We start from the raw sequence: 21494 nt of genomic DNA on the forward strand, positions 1-21494 counted from the left end.
GGGACCCACGCCCTCAAGCTATAGAAGTCTGGTTCTGGCTCAAGATCTCAGGAAGAATGAGCTTATGGGGGACCTGGAATCTGAAGGTCCTGCTATTCTGCTAGGGTTTTCTGTCCCTCAACTATGTGGTGAGCTCATGGAACCCTTCCTTGCCTGGCCAACCCTAGAAACACACTCTTACATCTGACCCAATGGAGCTGTACCTTTGTGTGGTTTGAAGCCATGATGGTCAGAGGGGCCAGCAGGCTTTTGTGCTTCTGATTTTGTGTCTCCCAAGAAGATTTGAGGAACCTTTGAATTAGAGAAGTTGAGAACCAAAAGGAACTGGACTCAATGTAAAAGGATCTCTTCGCTGAGGGTGGAGTTCCATCTTTACCAATCTTTTATTTTTTTTTAAGTAATATTTGCATTCTTGGGGAGTATAGCATGGCAACTGTTTGGGGCAGTTGCCCGGGATTCTGGAGCTAGCGTTTGCATCACAATCTGCCTTAAGGGCACTACCATTGCTAGCGAGGTGGAAGGGGTCGGGGATAGCCAAGGCAAGGAGGAGTCCAGGACTGGGGAGTGGCAGTGCTAAGGGGGAAGAACCCAGAAAAATCGTGACCTGAGGATTGGGAACAGTCATGTTTGACTCCAGATGTGAATGTTTTGCTCTGTGTCGTTATTCCCTTCTTTAATTTCCAAGATTTTAGTAGAGTAACGTTTTTTTTTAAGGTTAGTTAAACTTAATAGTTTACTATTGGGGACACTTTGGGGACATTGTCCACACTTGGCAAGGAAAGGGGCAGCCGCAGAGCACTGACCTTGGGGAAGGCCAACCGTCACCTGCAGAGGAGCAAAGGAGTACTCTGGAGCCACCGAAAGCAACGGAGAAACAGCACCCACAGTGGCCCAAGACATTCTTGGGAGGGAGGCTCAGTAAAACCCTGAGCTGGCTGCCTGCGGCCAAAGGCCGGGGATTTGGCCCACTATCATTTAGAAATTCAAGGGCGTCCCAAGCCTGCCAAGTTCTGCAGCACCTTAATCCCATAAGCTTGGGATATGGAAATATGAGAGGCCATTTTTTATAAGTATTTATTCTAAGTTCCTACAGTTACGATGTGCAAGAAAACAAATGTCATCATAAAATGAAAATATTCACTAGGAATCTACCCACTTATCAAATTAATGCTCACTCGTACATTCTCTCCTCACTTAACAAGTGTCTATTCCTTCTGGCTGAGGTCAGTTGGGATGCCTGTCAGATATAACGGAACTATACAAGTTCAGTGCGAAGCAACTGCAAAGTTCATGATGAGGTCAAAGAAAACAAGGTTGGAGAACTTCACGTGCACGGTCTGGGACCAACGAGGAGCCGATGGAATGGGATTAGTTAACAAGAACAAATTAGGAGGAGGAGGTGAGGTAGGTTCTCCACAAGAGAATGATTTGAACACTGAAGGATTGAAAGAGGTCTTTGGGAAAATGCATGAAGATCTCAGATATTAAACAGAACCTCCTAATGAAAGTGTATACAGTAAAATGTGAAGGAACCGGTATGTAAACAGACCATCTTGTTGGTACGAAAAATTAATATACCCACACCAAAATCAACATACTTGATTAATTCTTCATTCATTCTAAAAAGTGGTATATAATCTATATTTTGTAATATGTATAGTTAAAAATAACTAAATAGCTTGCTTTCAGAATTTCACTTGCACGATACAATCTCAATGTGACCCTTTAACTTATTGTCGTCATTTCCTTTTTCACAATACAGTTTTGCTGAAAATGTTTTTCACTGTTTACTATGAAAATTTGATTTTTGTTTTAAGTGAATTCACTTATAGTGACTTTTGCTGGTGCCCATGACCCTGACATGATGAGGTTCTATCCAAGTCTTTCTCCGTTCCAGCAGGGCACCTACGGGGTTAAGATGATTTGACTTCCCAGGAGGCCTCATAAGACACAACCTAGGAGGTTCCACACTCAGGGTTTGCGGGGGCCTCAGGAAATGCAAAGGAACTTTGTGTGTATATTCCTCAGTGTGGACACCTACCCCAGGGCTCACTGCAGCCTGCACAGGCGTGTGTATATTCCTCAGTGCGGACACTGCACACCTACCCCAGGGCTCACTGCAGCCTGCACAGGCTATTGGCAAACCCGCGGCTAGGCTGGGTACTGTCGCCTCAGCCCGGGGCGGTTGGTTTTGCCCCAGCCAGGCTAACCACAGGCAGGGAGGGGACACTTACTTGGCTGGTAGGGCTCTGGGCTGCCTGTGGCTCTCCGGGGGGCTCCTCATCCTCGGGAATGTGGGGCATGGCAGCCTCCTGGTGGGAGTGGCCGCAGATGCCCGGAACCTCTGCTGCGTCAGCCCCAAAGATGCTCCAAGAGGCCTGGGCTTCGCAGGCTGAGGAGATGCCAAAAGGACAAGTCAAATCCACTCCCATCCCTGACCCGAGATGGGTTCCATTTCCAGGGGTCATGAGCCACAGAGAGAGCCTGCTTGAGTTTGCGTCAACACCAGAGGTGAAAATCAAGGGCAATTGGAATTGCATTTCCTCCTGTTCACTAGCTCTGTTTACAAAGTCAGAGGTGGCCTTAGAGGTTTTGCATCTAATTTGGTCTTTACCGTAAACACAGCTATCCCAGAAGGGAGAAAAGTGCTTCAAACTCCTCAAAGCCATAGCTAATGGAGGGCACTCTGTTAGGTTCAGATGTGTACTTGCCTACCATTTACTGAGCACCTATTGGGTGTTGCACTCTGTCCTAAGAGCATTATCAACATTGCCTAATTTAATCCTCACGATGACCTCTGATGTAGGCATTAATAGTCACATTTTACATATGAAAGAACTGCTTCAGAGTGTGATGGCCATTTGCTCAAATTTTACAAAGAACCAAGCATTTGAAACCAGATCTTCCTGATTTTGAGGCCATTATACTGCACAGCCTTCTTTGGTCAAGTGGGAAAAGGGGAAAGGATGGTGTTTCCTGATGTCCTACCCCATGGCTCACCTCACACCCTTCAGCAGCTCTCCTGACCCTCAGCATGGGGCTCTCTCATTTGAAGACGCCCTTGTCAGACCTGTCAGCTTTACGAGAACCATGATTCTGGAGGCTTGACCTGAGTGGACCTCATATGCTTTGTGCAGTGCTCACTCCCGGAAATCTTGGGTTGCCTCCCCAAAGCCAGGTTGATCCCCTGCCTATAGTATAGCACCTTGAAGCCTGAGTGGGATTGATCCCCATCAGCATGATCTCATTCACCCCACCACAGTGATTGGCTCAGGGAGAAACAATACATCCAGCATAAGCCAAAGAGCATGTGGCAGTTTTCTGAGACTCAATGTTTTCTCTTGCTCTGGGTAGTGGAGTATGCAGGTGTGAAATCTAGTGCTGCTGATGCCATTTTGCTTCCATGAGGAAGACCAGACTGAGGATAAAACGGACACACACAGAGAATGGGGCAGAGCCAAGAGACCTGCAGAGAAATGGAGCTGGTGCCTTAATCAAAGTTTACCTGCAGGCTGAACTCTTTCTAAATTAGCCAGTTACATAAGCAATTACGTGTCCTAGTGTTCAAGTCAATTTGGGTTGTGTTTATTTGTAAATACTAACTTCCGTCACTTTCATGTAACTCCTGTTCAGCCTGTCCAGTATGGCTTCTCCATACTGAACAGTAACTACTGTTCTTTCATGTTTCTTCCCAGTCAAGAGACCTGAGCCAATGGATCTGGCTCCTCTACTTTCTCCTAGAAAAAGACACAAGTAATATCAGGTCTCCATCGGGAAAGGCAGGATAGCAAGGTAGAAAGAATGCGAGCTTTAGAGTCAGATTCCTGAGTTTGAATCCCCACTCTTGCACTCACTGGCTGTTTGGCCTTGAATGTTGGCTTTGCCTGTAAGCCTCAGTTTCCTTATCAGTGGAACGAAGATAAGAATGCCTCCTATATATTCTTTTCCAAGGATGGAATGAGGTAGAGTGTCCAGCATAGAGTAGGTACTTACGGAGGCCATGTAGGGGCAGGAGGTCTGCAGCCCAGGAAGCCTGGCCTGAGTCCAGAGGGCTCTGCCTGGCCTCTTCCCACCTCTAAGCTCTTTCAGGTCCCTTTCCCCTAGTGGGGTAGGAGATGCCTTCCAGGACCTGCAGAACCAGCCTGATTCTGCAACTTCAGGTTCAGAGATTCCCTGAAGGAGCTGCTCTGCTGGATGGCAGATGAAAACCACCAAACGCTGATGTCATCCTCAGATCATGCCACCACGCACAGTTAGGGGGCCACTGGGACACACACAGAACAAAAAGACACTGTCATTTAATGAGTACCTACTGTGTTCCGGGCACTATGCAAGGTGCAGACTGCTGGAAGCTGCAGGAGGAAGAGCCCACCATCTCCAATGATACTAGATACTTTTCTGTCCCACAGAAAAGTCACAGAAAGGGCCTGAGCCAGAGAGCTGTATGGCAGGCTCAGATCTGGCACCAGCCACAGCCCTGACAAACACCTGCACCTGACACACACACCTCTGCCTGAGTTCCCCGATGCAGGAGGGAAGTCTGATTCATCATGGGTAACCAGAATATTTATCCAAAATTTTTGGTTGGTTTGTATTTTAAGAACTAGAGAACTTTAGCCCCGAGGTTGGTTGATGTGACTATCATCTTAACTTTTGTCATTCTCTGCAGTGAAAAGGTAGTCCCGTTTAGCTCTGAAACAGTTGAGGTGACCCCTGCTGGTCATTTCAAGAAATCTCATCTGAAGTAGAATATCCACAAAGTGAGTCATTCATTCACTCATTCATTCATTCACCACAAACACTCATTTTACACCTAATCTACCAGGCCCTGTGCTAGGTGCTGGTGACATAAAGATGATAAAAATGTGGTTCTGGCCTTCAGGAAGAATAGAGCCAAGTGGCAGGAGGCAGTTGGAAACCAGTATACTGGGGTAAATACTTTGAAAGTGAGAAGTTGCAGGATGCCAGAGAAGGGTCTCTACCTATGGAAATTATGATGGCTGATATAGCCTTAGTGGAGATTCCACATTAGAAATAGTGTTTGAGCTGAGCTGTGAACTTTGAAATATGGAACGGAATTTGAAAAAACTAGCTGGAGGCCTAGAGGGGGAGGTTAGACAGGAAGGGAGAAGCCATACTGGACAGACTGAACCTAGCTCTCAGGAATGGGAGAAATGGCGCCAGGTCATGCTGTGTCTCTCATCCCAAATGGTCACTATATGAATAAATTGAGCATCATATTTGCCCAAAGGTGAGTTCTACGATTAATTTCTATCACTTTTACTTGTACTTTGGCAGCAGCAATATTAGTAGTGCAGGTAGCAAGGTAGCAAGAGTATCCACAAACCCCAATTCTACCAGGAAAGTTAGCTGCACCTCTCAAGAAACGTCTTAAAATGATATGGGATGTACGTGCAGGTCCAGGCTGTCTTAATAGGAGTATGATTTTCAAAACATGGGAAGTATTTCACTTTTCCACTATATCTTAATCTACATGAAGTGTATTGTGCTCTGCATGCCAAGAAGGATTCAGACAAGGACAAGATTGTGTTTAAAGAACTAAAGATCTTTAGCCTGGAGAAGAGAAGGTGCAGAATAAAAGAAAATGTCTTCTCAGATATTTGAAGGTCCCAAAGGACAGGTGCATGAACGATGACTGAAAAATCGAATCAAAGCAAGATAAAGCTTTCTAGTGGTCGGAGCCATCTGAAGATGCGACGGACTGCCTTTCAGGGTAGTGAGCTCCCTATTCTGAGGAGAGTTCCAGCAAAGGCTGGGGCAAGGATCACAGGATTCCTAACACACTTCAGTAGTCTTTTCCAATCCTGGAAGTCCCTAAAATCCAAGAGACTTCCTAGTCACAATAAGCCACAGATTTGATGGTCCCATCCCATAGGATTCTGGCATCACGGTATTGCAAAGTTGCATCAGAAATATCTTCACTTTCTCTCCTCCACCTCCTGCTCCTCAAGAAAGACCTGAAGTCAGTCGCTGAGTCAGAAAACAAAGTAAAACAGAAACAAATTAAGTCAGACAAGCACTAAGAGGTGTCAGCTGCTACAGGACAAAGCAGAGTGGAGGCTGGCTGAGGTCCCGCACTTGACAAGATGGAACCCCGAGCTCCTGAGGGGGAATCCCAGCAGCCGCGCCTGCCGAGGCCATTCCCACGCTGCTCCTGCCTTGTTTGCTTTCTCTTCTGTCCCTTATTATACTCTGCTTAAAATAGCAAGGTAAAAGCAGATGTGACATCTGGCTTCCACTGGAGCTCGTGGGCACACGGACCTTGCATCCATCACGGCAAAGTTTAGAATACAATCTCCAGGAAGTGGTGATCTAGAGCACCGACCCATAAAAGGGAAAAATATTTAGTAACGTTTGGTCTCCAGCTGCTCCTTCTTTAACTCATTTTTAAGGCCCTTCTTGCTGCCTCTCCAGCCTGGTCAGTGAAGGGTTAGATGTGTTAGCCAAACAGCTCTTTGGACTCTATTCATTATTCTGCCCCTAGCCAGTGTTTAAGTATCACCGGACCTTTTTTACAGGAAGGAAAACTGAAGTGCAGAGAAAGGAAGCAGACAGTTACTGTTGAACTTGGTGCAGATTATCTAAGAGCCTCTGCTGGGATAACTATCCAGTCATTTGTGTAAATGAAAAGGCCAACCATCTCTAAAATATACTCAAATATTTTATCTGCCCCTGGCCATGCTCATGAAAGAAAGCAAACTAATATATTTTTCTTAATTCTTTCATTTATCAGATATTCCTAGGTTACCTACTGAGTATCGGATACTATGTTAGGTGCATTTCAAGTGCTATCTTGTTTAAACCCCTGTGAGATGGGTTTCATTGTTTCCATTTATAAATTAAGGAACTAAGAATCAGAGAGGTTCAGCAATTTGTTCAAGATCACATGGCTAAAAAGTGGCAGGCCGAGGATTATAACCCAGGCTAGTCTGATTCCAAGGTCCATCATGTTTCTCCGCTTCTACTCTGTCTCCTCCACCAGGAGTTCTGTTAGAGTACACAGCAGAAGCATGAGGATCTGCCCCACAAAGAACTGGAGTGTGCATCCCCAGTGGGGCTAAGGATGGTCATAGGGCAGGTTGTCAGGCCTGGGGTCTCATGAGGGCAAAAGAGTGGGCCCACAGTTTGAGGGTACATGACCCCCGCTGTGGGATGGCAAATCTGTCCATTCATCCATCTGTCTGTTGGTCCATTCATTCACCCACTTGCCTTCTGACTTTCTTTCACACAACTGTCCATTAGTTTGTCTGCTTACACTTTCACCCCAGAAAGCCCCATGCTTCTTAAATCAATAGCATAGGCTCTGCCCCTGGGAATAGCCACTGTAGGATCCTGTGGGCTGTGGGGAGGGCAAGAGAGTAGGAGAGGGCTGCTCTAACAGAGTGGCCGTACAAGCAGAGGCATCTACAACTGGCGGAACATCTCCATCCTGCACACTTCAGCTGGAGGAGCTGCGGTGGCTTCCCACGAGGGCCACTTATGTCTCAGCAAGCACAGGTGCCATCATCAGGAATCATGATTTAGCAAGGGCCTTTACAGAGAGCACCCCCTTCAGTGCTGTCAGCAACCCTGTGAGGTGAATAACGTGAATACTATTATTATTAACATTATGATTAGTTCCATTTCAGAGGTGAGGAGAAAGAGGCCCAAAGACTTGCCCAAAGTCACATCGCCCATGAATGGCTGTGCCGGAAGTCAGCTGCAGGTCTGTCTGACTCCCTAGCTCCTTGCTGGGCCTAACCCAGCATCTCATGGGTGGCAGTCTTGGCAAGCAGTGGCCTCTCACAATGACCCCAAGGATATCTCTTCCAGAGCTTTGCAACTGGCCCAGAAGAGACCAAACCCCTCTCTGGAACCACAATGTCCCAGAAGCACAGCCTACAAGTTGAGTGGCTCTCATATTCTCTCTGTTAATCTTTGTGTGTTGGGGGAAGAGCCCTTCTGGGCAACAATGGGTTAACCCAGACGCCACTGACCTTTTTGGAGTGACTCAGAATTCTCCAAAGGGAGTTTTTTTGTTCTTCCAGCTTTGAATTTTTGCTTTCATTTTAGCAGCATAAAGAATTTGAAAGAGATTAGGTTGCTATTAATACCACTGGTCTATCTCTAGATGAAGAATTCGATGGAAGGAATTGTTTTGGGGTGACTGCACATGCATCTCTCTCAGTCCCTCTGCAACTTCAGGGGGTGACAGGGTGGGTCACTGGAGGTCAGCCAGTCCTGCCCCCTGTTCCGATCTTATAGGTCCAGAAAGGGGCAAGGACTTGACCAAAGCCATATCTGTGAATGAGAAGCAGAGAAGATCCCAGAACTCCTGTTCCCTAAGCCCAGGGTTTGCTTTTAGTCCATGCCGTGAAAGCAAGGGTCCTTGGGCAGTGCCTTCCTATCTCCCTTCCTCTCGTGGTCACTCTACAGGGGAGAGAAGATGCTCCCTGCTCTCAGCACTCACTCCAGAGCAGTCTCGGACAGACTTAGAATACCTCCTATGGAATCGTAGATCAGATCAAAGGGCTGAGAGGCGCCTCTGTGGGTTTCTGGGCCTGGCCAACTACAGAGCTGGGTCCCGTACCCCACAAGTGAGCCTGAGTGGGGGTCCACCTCAGGATGGCCCCAACCTACTTCCTAACATTGGGATGCTGCAAGAAGGTTTGGGAGCTTGGCAGATTGGGTTCTAATTTTCCCTTTGCCTCTTTCTTGCTAGATTAGCCTATCCTAGCCTTAGTTTTTTTACCTACTGGTAAAATGGAGGTAATACTACCTACCTTTTGGGGTTGTTTTAAGAATTAAATTAAGAAATATATGTAAGGTGCCATCACATTGTATTCAAAGAGTTCTTTTTCCATTCTCTGAATAGGGCAGCTGAGTTCTCTTTGGTGATGCCACAGCATCACCAAAACCCAACCAGGCCCAGAGAGTCCGTGTCCATCCTGGGTGGCAGAGTTCCTGCCTTTGCCTCCTGCAAGCAGAGGAGATGCAGTATTGACCTGGCCAAGGCTTCCCCTCTGTACTTTCAAATAGATAAAAGACCATCAGGCATGACTGAAATTAAGCCCACAGGGGACCACGCATTCTGGTGATGCTGACATTCACGCTGCCGTTAGGCAGCCAGTGGCTACCAGTTGTGGGTTTAGAGAGGAAGGGTACGGCACTGTGCTGTGGTCGCCCCAGGCCTGTGCTGTGCCCAGTCCCAGGAGTGAGAGTGGGGTATAGAAGGGTGAAAAGAAGAGGGAGAGGATGAGGAATAGAAGGAACTACCCCAGTGGCTTCTCACCCTCACCACAATCCCTCTGATCCAGGGGCTGCAGCCTAGCAGAGCTTCAGCGAGGCTGGGCCTGAGCACTCCCAATCTCCCCAGGATCTGCACCCTCTGGCTCCAGTCCTGGGGATCTCTAATAAACTCTGTTGTCTGGGGCTGCCTTCCTCCGCTGATTGAGTACCCTTTGTAGTTCTGAGAGTGAGCCAGCATCTCCACAGACAATGCCAGGGCCACATCCAAGAGCACAGGACGGGCCAGCTCCCAGAAGAAGAGTTTAGGATTGGTATGGTGCTCAGTGTGGGGAGGGATTTGGGGGGAGTCAGTGTATGGGAGAATTGCAGAATGGATGACACATCTGAATTTTTTTTTTTTTTTTTGAGAAAACACGTATGTTTATTTCGTGTCTCCCAGTTACTTCTCTACATTGTTATATCGGTGCTTCTTTAGGGGTGAGCAGGGATGCTTGTAGAGTGGGCTCGCAGTTTTAATGACAACTTCTCCTTTCCCCTGTTGCACTTTCCCTCATGCAAACAGCGAGGCCATTCTACACTCACTGTTGTGGGAAGGGTTGTAGCAGCAGGAGGTGGAGAAAAGGGAGTCCGGTTCTGACTTACATCACCCCAGGCTAGCCCTTATGGAAACGGAAAATGTTCAGGGCATAGAAAAGAGGTCTGGGTAAAAACATCCTAAGTAAGGGTAAGTCTCTCCTCACCGATGACTAGTTAAATATGATAGGGCAAGGGAGCTGTAGGAGAGGTGGAGCAGGGAGAGGTGATGAGTCCCTGAGAAAGATGCCTGAGCCTGCTTCCCTAGGGAGATGGGTGAAGATCCCTAAATCTGAGAGCAGAGGTCTTCAGCCCCATTTCCCAGACAGAACCCTGAGAAGTCATCAAAGAGAGGAAACAGCTATTTGATATGACTTGATAGACAAGGCCTCAGTTTCTTGCATCCCAGGGGGTGGGTTAAAGGTGGGGTTGAATTGCACAATAATTTCCGTGCACCCAGAAGCAGAGAGTTAGCAGAACGAACTGCAGGTGCCTTGAGAAGGCTGATTCAGAGGTTACCTACTGACCAAGGACTGATGGAAAGCATGATGGAGAGCTTGTCAAATGCCGGCCAGGATGCCCTCTTCACTCCAATTCCCTGGCACCTAGGGAGCCCCTTGGACCTTATATGCCAGTATGGAGGAAGAGGAGGGTGGGAGAAGCCCTGAAATGCCTGGGATCCAGGTTCTATACACCCTGAAAAATAGTCAAGCCAGGGCCAGATTTTCATCTACCACCCCACCCCCAGCCATGACAGGAAGTAAGCCAGAACATCTCCCCATGTTTCCTCTCCAGCTCATTCGCTTCAGCAATTCTTTTTTAAAAATAAGTCCACTTGAAAAAATTTTTGCTTTTTCGAAAGATGTGCAATTGCTCAATCGGAGGCAGTTCAAAGGCACCGGGAACAGCGGAAAAGTATCTGAGCTTCCCATTTAGCTCCCAGCAGAAATAAATCTTGTCCGGTTCTCTTTGTTGCAGGCCGCTCAGCAGCCTCGTCCCTGAGTCACTCACTCCAGGGTGACATGAGTCATCGTCCTTGGGTCAAGGACCACACGGTGTTCCCGGGTCTGCAAGGCTGACCAGGGTACCAACGGGCCATCGGGAAGAATGGAGGACTGAGAGCCGCCTCCTGGGTCCTGGGGCTGGCTCCACTCTGCCATATGTGTGACCTTGGGGAGTCCCTCAGACTGTCTGAGAAGGAGGTACATTTCTAGGCCCTTCCAACTTGTACTTTGTTGGAACCTCTCCAGTGGTGTGCACAAGCCTGCTCACATCAGCTCACAAGAGCTGAACATAAAATTGTCAAAAATTTTGTGAGCAGGTCATTAAATACAGATATTAAAAATTAAGTTACGTTAAAAATAAATGCTGAAATAACCACACTCAATTTATTTTGCTACATTTTACCATTACCTGTGTTCTTGAGATGATTTATTTCTAGCGTGTCTATGTGGTGCTACCGTGCATCTCTATCCAACTCCATGTCTAGCGATGTCAAGTTAGTAGCTTGAAATTGGTCCTGATGGAAGTATTTATATCACAGGAATCAGCAAATGCTACGTGTGAAGGTCTTGTATTCCCCAGAGAGCTGGCTGTTAAACATTTTACTAGTACACCACTGAGCCTCAGTCCCGGGCCCCATCCTCCTCATCCCTGTCAGGGTGCAGAAGGCAGGTAAATGACTTTACTATCACCCCACGATAGCATAGTTATGGAGATTTGATTGCCAATTGCTTTTGGATAACTCTTCCCAGGTGTACCATGGGCCCCTCACACTCGTCATGCCCCAAACACAACCCATCATTTCTTCTCCACTTTTCCTGTGCCCTAGTGAATGGCGCTCAAGCTAGAAACCCAGAAGTCATTATAGCTCCTCCCTCTCCGTCACCCCCCACATTCAGTTAGAATTCAAGTCCTGTTAGTCCTAGTTCAGACATTGATCACTTCCCATTTCCCATAGCCACCACCCCTGCCATGGCTCTGTGTGTCCTGTGTCACTGCAATAGCCTCAGTGGTCTCCTTCCCTCTGGTCCAGCCCCTTCCAATCACCCTCCACAAGATGCCAGAGCAGTCTCTCTAAAACATATATTAGATCATCCTTCTCCTTCTTAAAATCTTTGAGGACTCTCTTTTTAATAGGGAGCAGTTCTGGGTCAAGGTCCCAGCCCCTCTCTCTGGTCTCATCTCCTACTTCAGCCTTCACATACCTTATGCTCCAACCACAATGGACCAACAGCCGGCCTCCAAACATGCCCTGCTTTTTCATGCCCTTTGCATATATCCTTTTCCCCACCTATGCCTAGGCTCCCTTCCCCCAGCTTTCTACACCTGATGAATTCCTACTCATTCTTCTAAAGCCAGTTCAAATATCTCCTTCTTCATAAACCCATTTCATCTCTTTGCCCCAGAAAAAGACATTTTCTTCCTATTTCCTATGGCTGCAGTAACAAAATACCACAAATTTGGTATTTATTATCTTATAGTTCTGGGGCTCAGAAGTCCAAAATCAGTCTCAGTGTGCTAAAATCAGAGTATTAGCCGGGCTGTGTTCTCTCTGCAGGCTCCAGGGGAGAATGCATTTCCTTGCTTTTACAACTTCTAGAGGCTGCCTGCATTCCCTGGCTGGTGGCCCTTTCTCCATCTTCAGTGTACTATCTTTAGTCCTCTCTGACCTCTGCTTTCATTTTCACCCTTCCTTCCAGTCTGACTCTAACAAACATGCATCCTTCTTATAAGGACCCTTGAGATTACATTGGGCCCATGCATATAATCCAAGCTAATCTCTCAATCTAAGCATCTTTACTTTAATCATATCTGCAAAGGTCTTTTTTCCATTTAAGGTAACACACTCATAGGTTCCAGGGATCAGAACTTAGACATCTTGGTGGGGGCAGGGGAAAGTTATTCATTTGACCACACTTGTCTACCAGATCACCTTGCATGGACCTCAATTCAGCTAGAATTTCAGCATCTCGACAGAAGGGACTATACTTTTTTCATATTTGTATAAATATTTTAATAAATATTTATATTTTTATGACCCACATTTACTACAGGGTCAAACACAGAATGGCCATGTACTGTTTGTTGAATTAATGAACAAAACCATATCACTAAGAAACAGATTAAGAAGGCTTCATTTTAACTGGCAACCAGTTTCTATAAAATAGAATTGATGTAGCGGTGGCAAACTCAAATACTCAATTGCCCAGGCAGGTGGGATGAATGACAGCTACTGTGGAGTGTGGCAAACCAGAGTCCAGGCACCAGGCACCACCAAACTCGGGCATTTCTTATTCAGTTTTGACATCATGAAAAAATACCAGTCTTTCCTGGCCAAATCTCCCAATTTCTCAAGAAAAGTCAAAATCCCAAATGTTTAAATATGAACTCTCCCAATTTATAAATGTTAAATCTAGTTCAAAAATTTAGCTTGGCACGGATTCTGAGGCCATTCAGACACCTTCCGAGTCACTGAGCTGAGCCCTGGTTTATAGCCAGCATAAAAGCTGGTGGGTGTGAATGAAGCACAGCTCAAATGCTAGCTCCTTGGAGAAGACCCGAGAGCAAATTTCATTTTAAAACACTTCTCTCCAAGATGGTTAAAATGAATAAAGGTTTGATGCTTTAGACATAGTCATTTTTTGTTCACGATCTATTGATTGGGGAGAAAAACAGGTATGACCCTACTTTCATTTAAAAATCATAAACATTTGTATGTATATACCTTTTATGTGACATATATGTAGATAGATATATGGTTATCTCTATCCACCAGGGTAGGGGCAACGGAAGTCCAGAAGGCTAAAACCCAAATTGGTTATCTTCAGTGGAATTATGAATAAACTCAATTTAACATATTTTAAATATCTATATTTTTTCTTTTTTTTCTACAATAAGCATGACTGATTTGCATAATAAATAATGGAATCATTAAAGAAAAGAAAAGATTGTTTCTTATTGTCCTGAAAAATTACTTAAAGAAAAGAGTTTACCTCTGTGACCATGGATCACTTAGCCATCGATGGTCTTCATTACAGCGTGTGCTAGTTGAGGCTCTGCACCTTCCTGTGGAATTCCCTGCTTAGAGTTCCCTGGCCACCTCCTGCTCATCCTTAATACTCAGTTCAAATGTTACTTCTGCCAGGAAGCCTGCCCTTACTTCCCCCTCTGATGCCCTTCTTCTGGGCTCTGTGTTCTCCTTTCTTCATGGTTCTGTCAATTTGTCTTCTAATCATTTGTTTATTAGGCCAGCAGTTAATTTTCATCCTTTTTGCTACCCAGTGCCCCTACGGTATATGACTAATTTCTATCAACTAACAGGGGCATAAATCTCCAGGGTGGCAGAAGTGTGAATAGTCCTCTAATTAACTCTGATGAGGCTCCCTTAGCGGGACGCAATATCTCCTCCAACCTCCTTCTCAACCACACTTCATTAAGAATCATGTCTTAAGCTTTGGGACATTGTGTGTGGTCCCCCAGGGCTTGGGCAAGAGGGCACCTGCAGCTCTCCGTAGTTAAGCTTATCCTCTGTCTGGGCTGGACAAAGCCATTTGTTCCAGAAAGCTTTTATTCCTGGCCGGCTCTGTGATTAATTATACTAATATTTCTTGATGTCTCTGTTTTGATGTTTCATTACCTGGATACAGCATGTATTACCTACTGATTTCCTTGGGCCATAGCCATTCATAATGTAAAATCAATAGTGGTAGTAGAATAAAATAATAGTTTTTGAACACTACCTATGTGCAAAGCACTGTGTAATGTTTTCTACGTACATAGTCTCTTTTAATCATTATAGTGGTCATAACAACAACAATGATAGCTGGCATTAATTGAGTAGTGACTCTCTGCCATGAAAATGATTGTGCTTTATCTTTCTGAATTCTAACAGTAGCCCTGAGAAGTGGGTACCATTTCTATCCTTACTTTACAGAAGAGGAAACGAAATCAAGTCACTTGTTAGAGATAATACTCATTAGGTGGCAGAGCCAAGATATCTGATAAAAATAAGGTAGGTAGTGAGTCACTTGAAGAATTATAGAATACGGATGAGAGAGGAACCTTTAGGTTCTTCCAGTACAGAGTCCTCATTTTAACTTTTTAATCTCTGAATCCATGTATAATGCTCTTTTCATTAAAATATTACTAAATTTTTTTTAAAATTATGTCCTAAATCATGGTAGGCTCTTTGAAGGCAGGGCCAGCATATAATTCGCCTCTCAGGGTTTCTTAAATAGATGAACAAATGAATGAATGTGTGAGTGAGTGAAAGAAAATGTGTCACCTACTTTATGATACAGAGAGGTTAGGAGAACAAACCCTGGGTGTTGGAAAGCCTTGGGAAGCCAAATGACACCTCTGGGGCTGATTTCACTTGTAGCCCCATCAGGACCTTGGAGTCCCTCAGGTAATAAGTGACCCCATTTTCCTCTTGCTGGAGTAACAACACACATCACCCGGGCAACTGTCATCTGGGCAACTGTCTATGCAGGTGAATGTCCTTGCCCCCACCCCTACCCCTGCCATTTCCACTGAGATTTCCCCAGGTTAAAGGCTGAGTTTTTCTCTCAGTGATATTACTGGGTTTCCTGTCTTCCTTGACACACGTGTGCAGATTTTTTTTTCTCTAGGAGTCTATCAACTAAAACCTAATAAAAGGCATGAACCCTTTGCGACCTTTAAGCTTCTGTGTAACTATCCAGGAGGACTTTGCAAAGTAACTTTTAGGATTAACTTATCAATGGACTCCCAGCTTTAACTCAAATCCAGGAGGAAGCCACAGAGTAGGTCCCCTGGCCTTTCTACCTGCACTTGGAAAGCTAGCCACTGCATTCCCCAAATGGCTGCTGATGCACTCTCACATGTGCCATCGCCCTAGCGTCTGTTGCCATGGCAGAGTGGAGCCACAGGGGTTTGCAGGGTGGTCCTAGCCTCTGATCCCAAACCCAGCCACCAGGCCCAGCTTCTGCTCTGACGAGGGGACTCTGAAATTGGGAGTCCTGACAATCCAGCACCTAGAGTCCCCCATTCCTGTGAGGCAGGTCTCTGGGAACTGTGGTTCCTTATTTCAGAGAGAAGACCAGAGGAATTGAGCCAGCTCAATGGGCCTCAATGGGTCTCGGCAACAGCCAGTCCTGCCCACAGTGCACATACAGACTCTCTCAGAAGCCAAAGGCAGGGTGGAATCTGAGCCAACAACCTCTTCCTTGGATCTTCTGGCCTCTGCATCTAAAGACGTCCATTCCTTAGAATGGGGATGAGGATGGAGAAACAGCTGCTGTTTTGTCTAGGACATGAGATCTGTCAATAGACACTCAGACCAACAGGAGCAGCCTGTCTGATAAATCAGAAACGGCATCCTATCACCTGGGAGCTCTGTTACAAATAAAAATAAAACTTCTTCCTTGACTCAGCAACACTCCTATTCCCCCACATACATACATACATACATACATACATACATACATACATACATACATACATAAATAAATAAATGAATAAATAAATATAAGAACATCAAGTTCCCAGTGTATCTCTCTATCCCATTCCTCCTTCTCTTTCTCCCCTTCCCTTCCCAGCTTTTTCTGGGAAGTGACCATCGAGGGCTATATGCAGAAACTGGTTTGGGAAAGTCAGAAGGAAACGATGGCCTTGGCAAGTGCCTGCCTAAATCATTCACTCATTCAAGAAATTCTTGTTGAGTGTCTCCCCAGTGTCAGGTACCATGAAGCTCTGAGGCTGTCCTTCAAGGCTGCCTCCCCAGGGAGCCTTCCCTGACCTCTCCCAGATGCCACATGCTTTCTGTTCTACTATAACTCCGTGCAGCTGCCCCCATCTGCCAGGCAGTGGTTTCTGTTTCCTGTATATTTATCTCATCCATCAAGTCTGAGGGTAGAGAGTTTTCTCCTGTGTCACAGCCATGGGAATACAGCAATTGCTCAGTATGTGATGGATCCCTCCTTTTGCAAGCAAAGACTCTAGGAATCAAACCTCACTTTACTCTGAATACACCCGGCACAGTTATGTACATATTGGCTCTTGAACCCTCTCAGCTCTGTGAGGAAGATATTACAGCTCCATTTTACAGATGAGGAAATCGAGCCTCAGAGAGGTACAGTGACTTGGTCACACCATCAAGAAACAGAGTCAGGATTAAAACTTGGGTCTCCTATGCCCAAATGGGATCTCTAGCCCTTCTCAAGAGAGGACTCATTCCTGTTCTTCCCTTCCCTCAGCAGAAATAGAAGAAGAATATTGGGAGATGTTTCCTGACAAGGGGATCTTGATTGTTTCAGATCACAGCCCTGCCTTAGGACCAGCAAGAACAACCTTAGGCGAGGCACAGAACCAAAAGTCCTTCCACAGCAACCCCCAGGGAAGATAGGAAGCAGAAGCATCATCTAAGACAGAAGGCAACTCTTCCCTCCTGGGATGGAATGCCCCAGGTCAAGTCCCACCCCTCTGAGAATCTCCATTCTCAGAAGCTGTGGAAATAGGCCCAATCACCTGGCGCTGGGCTGCAGGGCAGAGTCTGATCTAATACGTGCTTTAGGAGGCCAAAGGATTGCGGGGGACTCAGTGACAGGGGCCTTCTGGGGAGTGAGGAGCAGACTGTGATGCCAACTGCTTGCATGGGGCTGAGTTCCTTTACCAGTTGGCTCTCAGTCTCCATGTCTCTACAGTACAGGGTTGGGCTAAGTTAGTTGCCAGCCATGTCCCACTTTCTGCCCCATGAGTCGGGGGCCACATCAGCTACTGAGAACAGTTATACAATCCGTGACAAGGGGCCTAACTGGCATTCCCAGGGCTGAAGGTAGCCTTTGGACGTCTTTGCATCACTTCCCTCCAGTTACAGTGATTGGTTCAAGGATGAGCATATGACCTGTCCACAGCCCATGAGATACAATAAGACTTTGCTGGGCATCCTGGGAAAGAGATTCTTACTCTTAATTGCAGATCTTGAATGTAAAAGAGTTAAAACAGAATCCTTCTTGTGAAGGTGAAGATCTTGTCTAAGAATGGAATCAATGTGAAAGAGAACACAACAAAGAGCCAGAAAGAAACTAGGTCCTGAGGCTGTCATCTGTGGTCCTGATCAAGCTATGCCTGATATCCCTGGCTTTTTATATTTCAAGAACCAATGAATAATACCCCTGGCTTAAACTGACTTATGTTGGCTTTTTTTGGCACTTGCAATAAAGAGTTCCAACTGGTACAAACAGCCTCACCTTTGTAAAGCAGGCCCTTACAGCCTCTTTCTCAACACCAAAGGCTTCTCTCACTTTGCTGCTTTGCTGCCTACCTGAGAGTTTGAGCTGGAAAACTCAGATTTAGAGCAAATGAGCCTGCTAAACTCATCACCATGCCCCTTTCCTCAGAACCAGCTTCTCCTCTGCCTTCCCTGCCCCTATTGATAGGCAATGAATCCTCCCAGAAACCCCTGCCCAAACCTCTGAATCCCCCACTCCCATAATGTCTATCCCCCACTCTTCCTCTTACTACATACACATTTATTAAGCTCAGGCTCCAGAGGAGGGACTAAGTTTGACCGACCTCCATGTTTCTGCTTAAAAGATAACCTGGTGAACATACATAAAGACTTTTTTTTTTGAGTCAAATTTCAACCTTCAAATGATTTTCTAACATCACCACCTCCTTCTGGATGACCTCTAGGAACTCACTCCACCTTCTCCTTAGCTCAGAATCAGATGGGATTTGACTGCTAACCCTCCCAGGAGAGTAGGCCTCAAGACCCAAGCAACAAAAGTCTGTGTGAACAGGCTCATTCCCTCTACCCCAGACCCCGGACTCATAGTTTGAGGGGAGGACTCCATTTTGCAGAACAAGGAGGAAGCTCAAAATTTGCCCACCAACGCCACTGGATGGGGAACAGTTGTGGATCTTGGCTGAGGTCTTTTTTTTTTCACCAAAGGAATCTGAACTGAACTGCATTTGCATTTTGGTCAGTTCAAAAGATGCTTTTTGGACAAAGGCTATGGCCACTAGAAGCCATGCACTAAAGTAAACAGAGCAGTTCCCTTGGTATCTAAATCTATGCAAATAGCTGCAGGATTTGAGTTTTTAGACATCACTTGAGAACAGACTTTGGTAAACAGTGATGTGAAATGGCCTGGGCGGGTAGGCGTGGTGGGGGGTGGGGGTGGGGGTTAAAGCAGGACCTTGGGAACGGCTCCCACAACAGCAAACTTTGGTGGTCCAGGACACAAGAATTTCAGCATATTGCTACTTAAACAGACATGTGCAACTGCTGTTGCTTAATGATATGAGACAGGAAGTAACCATAGAGGATTTCTCTTTGGGGAAATCGTCACCTTTCCATAACAGAAAGATGGAGAGTGCATGGAAATAATTTGAAGGCATGAGCAGAAGAGAACTTATATTTATTGTACAGGAGCTCTATCTGGCTCTTTACATTCTGTATCTTACTCAGTCCTTACAACAGCCCCGAATGGTATTATCATTCCCATTTTACAGATGAGAACACTGAAGCTCAGAAAGGATAAATAATCTGCTTCAGGTATCACAATTATTAAGGACTATAAACAGAGTTTGAGTTCAGGGTAGTCTGACTCCAAGCCCAGTGGTCTGTTCAACACACCATAATGAGGCTTCTAGAACAATACAGAACCCAGCAGCAGCAGCGTCAACCTCCGCCACTGCCATCACCAACACCATCACAAAAGAAACATAACCAGAAGAGGTTTTTCTGCCTAAGGATTCACCACTCATCCTGGAGAGGGTATTGTCCCTAAAAACCATCACATATGTTCTGTCTGTTAAATTGCAGTTTGTTATTTGTATATCTCTCCTTAAGTTAACTGTTTGATGAACAGCATAGAGTTCAATTCAGTTTAAACTGAGTCATTCTTAAGAAGCTTCTGGAAAGCCAGAAGCTTCTGGAAATTTCTCACCTGTATTTCCAGATGAGAGAACCTGATAACTAACCATAAAATGGACCCATAGGAAAATTGGTCTCCTGAAGAACTAATTCATCTTCCAAGTGAAAGTGACCTTCCTAAAACATACCGTTGGTTATAGTTCTCCCTTAAGTAGAATACTTCAGTGGCTCTCAATGCACTGATTTCCAAACCTGAGAATGCTTACTAAAATCACTGAGGTATTTGACTCACTGAGGTATGCACACTCCTGAGCCCATCCCAGATCTACTAACGGACATACCTGGGAAAGGGGCCCAGGATTCTGCATGGCTAATGGTCTCTCAGAGAGGTTTGATGCCATATGTCCAGAAGACCAGAGCTGGAAAACCCCTGGCCCATCAATAAGGTCCAAGTTCACTGAGTGCATGCCAGACTTTCAACTCTGAGCTTACCTATCCCTCCCATTTCTTCTCCAGAGATTACCCACAGTCCAGCATCACTTCATGCCAGAATATTCTATGTGCTTTCAAACCTCCCTGCCACTCTTGCCACCTCTGCCTCGAAGGCCCATCTCTCCCATCTGTCTCCATGGAAGACTCTATTCATCCTACAAGTGCCACCTCATGACCTTCACCAGATTAACCCCTTCTGCACATTTCCTTCCAGAATTTTAAATTGTTTAGTTTAGAACACAGACTATAGGGCCAAATAAGATTAGGTTTTAGCTTGTATTTGCCACTTCCTTGCTCTGTGACTTTGTTGAATTTCAGTGTCCTCATAAATTGTGAAAAATAAGTATGCAAATATATATACATCGTATATACAATGCCTAGTATAGGTTCTAGAACAGAGTAAGGGATCAGAATGATAGCTTTTATTATTACTATTATTATTATTTTTTTATTCCCATATTATGATGACATTCGTCTTACATAGGGTTCAGCAAACTATGGCCTGTAGGCCATATCTGTCCCACTGACTGTTTTTGTAAAAAATTTTTTATTGGAACATAGCCACAATCATTCATTTATGTATTGCCTATGACCGTTTTTACAGTACAAGGGCAGAGATAAGTAGTCTAGACAGACTCTATCTGACTCACAAAGACTAAAACATTTGCTATTTGGCTTTTTATAGAAAACGTTGGCCAACCTCCTCTAATATAATTGCAATTATTTGTTTTCAGGTTGGTCTTCCCTGCTTGGCTGACAAGTTACTCAGTGGCTTTCATGGCAGACTTCTATTCATCCTTCAAAATCCAATTTTAAAAATTTTGTATCCCCAGCATTTGATATATAATTAGAGTCTGGCAAATGTTGAACTGAACTGAATAATTCTTTAACCCACATCTCCAGAAAGCCCATAAGGGGAGATAAGGCAAGGCTTCCCGAAGGATCAAAGCTGAGGTCATAGAGATATACAAGTTGCGGAAACCTGGGACATCTGAGAACTAAGATCAGGCATGCGTGGAACCTGAGGTCCCCCTGCAGCCCTGGTTCTAAGCCTGATTCGCCCTCCTGGAATGGGGGAGGCCCCGCCATCAGTGTGCCACAGTCTCATTGCCTCCCCCTACCTAACCCCGGCACCTGGGTCTTGCTTGACATTAGAATATTGTTCCTATGAAGAAGAGAGGAAAAGGCCCTTCCAGAAAATTCTCTTTTGAAAGGTTAATATACTCTCCATTATCCAAGAGGGCATAAATGGTTGGTCAAATAGTCTGAAGGCCCTGTGGGCAATTTGATATATTTTTAATAAATGAACTAACTGATA

The 21494-nt window shown here is 45.5% G+C and overlaps 1 protein-coding gene across 1 annotated transcript in view; it reads right to left on the reverse strand.

Annotated features, from left to right (window-relative positions):
• Positions 1 to 21494, reverse strand: part of MRVI1 (murine retrovirus integration site 1 homolog) — a 100110-nt gene that overhangs the window by 62307 nt on the left and 16309 nt on the right. Inside the window, exon 2 of the mRNA XM_006905683.1 lies at positions 2235 to 2392. Within this exon, the coding sequence (XP_006905745.1) occupies positions 2235 to 2392 (158 nt within the window). The remainder of the gene's footprint in view (positions 1 to 2234; positions 2393 to 21494) is intronic.

This window comes from Pteropus alecto, unplaced genomic scaffold (assembly GCF_000325575.1).
Source record: "Pteropus alecto unplaced genomic scaffold, ASM32557v1 scaffold461, whole genome shotgun sequence".
In the NCBI taxonomy this organism is placed as follows: Eukaryota; Metazoa; Chordata; class Mammalia; order Chiroptera; family Pteropodidae; genus Pteropus; species Pteropus alecto.